Source organism: Poecilia latipinna, unplaced genomic scaffold (genome assembly GCF_001443285.1).
Source record: "Poecilia latipinna isolate Pla-1442-1.1 unplaced genomic scaffold, P_latipinna-1.0 Scaffold4560, whole genome shotgun sequence".
In the NCBI taxonomy this organism is placed as follows: domain Eukaryota; kingdom Metazoa; phylum Chordata; class Actinopteri; order Cyprinodontiformes; family Poeciliidae; genus Poecilia; species Poecilia latipinna.
In genome coordinates, this window is record NW_015117176.1 from 21,287 (window position 1) to 22,552 (window position 1,266).

General features: G+C 37.9%; 1 protein-coding gene across 1 annotated transcript in view; it reads right to left on the reverse strand.

Moving 5' to 3' along the window:
- The window catches only part of LOC106942789 (uncharacterized), a 6,769-nt gene extending 5,509 nt beyond the window's left edge, over window positions 1–1,260 (reverse strand). The window contains exons 1-3 of the mRNA XM_015026127.1: window positions 1,084–1,260; window positions 818–1,009; window positions 618–701 (exon numbers count right to left, since the gene is read on the reverse strand). Coding sequence (XP_014881613.1) covers window positions 618–701; window positions 818–1,009; window positions 1,084–1,180 — 373 coding nt within the window. The 5' untranslated portion in view covers window positions 1,181–1,260. The remainder of the gene's footprint in view (window positions 1–617; window positions 702–817; window positions 1,010–1,083) is intronic.
- Between the last annotated feature and the right edge of the window lie 6 nt (window positions 1,261–1,266).

Here is a 1,266-nt window from a genome sequence, read left to right on the forward strand (position 1 = left end):
AATTAACATATTTCCACTTAACTTTATATTTTGGTTTGTCTGATTACCTAATTTATAAATATTAAACTAATTAATTTGATCATTTCCTCAGAACCTAAATTATTTCTTGAATTGATATTTTTTACCTTTACTTGAGGAAACATGTTGAAATTATGCTTCTCTTACTTGATTACAGTTTCTGGGTACTTTACCCACCTCTGGTTAGCATAGCCACCAAAGACAATAGAAAAATGCTCTTTCTATAATGGAAAGTTATTTCTCTGCCATTAGCACATTTAGCAGTTAAACATGAGGATGATTGACAGCGCTAAGACCCTCCTCCCTCTGACTGGAAGGGTTTCCTTTAAGCTCTAGTGGCTTTTATCTGAGAGGTCGGACAGGAAGACGGGTAATGAAAGAGGTGAAGACATGACAAAGTCCTCAGGACCAGATTCAAACCTGTGACATCCACATTGAATGCTAAGGCCTCCATATGTGGGCCCAGGTTTACATGGTGACAGTTTTAACAAATGTGGAAAACACATTTTTTATAAATACTGAAACTTAAGCTAAAGGTGCTGAAGTCGTAAAGTTTATTTAACTCTAGATCTGCAACAAACAGAAACAAATAATTTCACCTTGATTTGATTTGTTCTTCTGTCGGTGATGTGAAATTCTGATGTCACTGTAAGAGATACTTTCCTCTCCAACTTCTGGGTGACCTAAAATAAAACACAATCATGATTTACTGTAATGTTTAAAGATTAAAATGTTTCAGTTTGTAAATGTTCATTTATATTTAAATAACAGAAAATGGATAAATAAATGTTTGTCTCACCTTCAGGTTTTCTCTGAACGCGTCGTTTCACCAGTAAAACCAGAATCGGCAGGAAAACCACAAGAATCACACATGACAGAGACACCAGGAGGTAGAGAACAAACTGGGAGGAAGATGAAGATGATGATGGAGGCAAAGAAGCGATTGGAGAACCAGAAGTGGGTGGAGGATCAGACCTTATTGATGGTTTCTCTAAAATAAAGTGATTTATTAAATAATTGCCCATTTTTTAATGAAAACCAAAGTTAATCTTTTCATCCTCTGACCTTCCACAGAGATCCTACTGGATGGAGACTCTCCCTGACCGCTGATGCTGCACTTATAGAGGCCTTCATCAGAGCTGGAGACATGGAGGAGGGTCATGTGACCTGATGGTCCATCACCAATGAAGGAGCCATCTTTATAGAAAGCAGCTGGGAGGTTGTGGGCTGGACTCTTTGCTCTGCAGC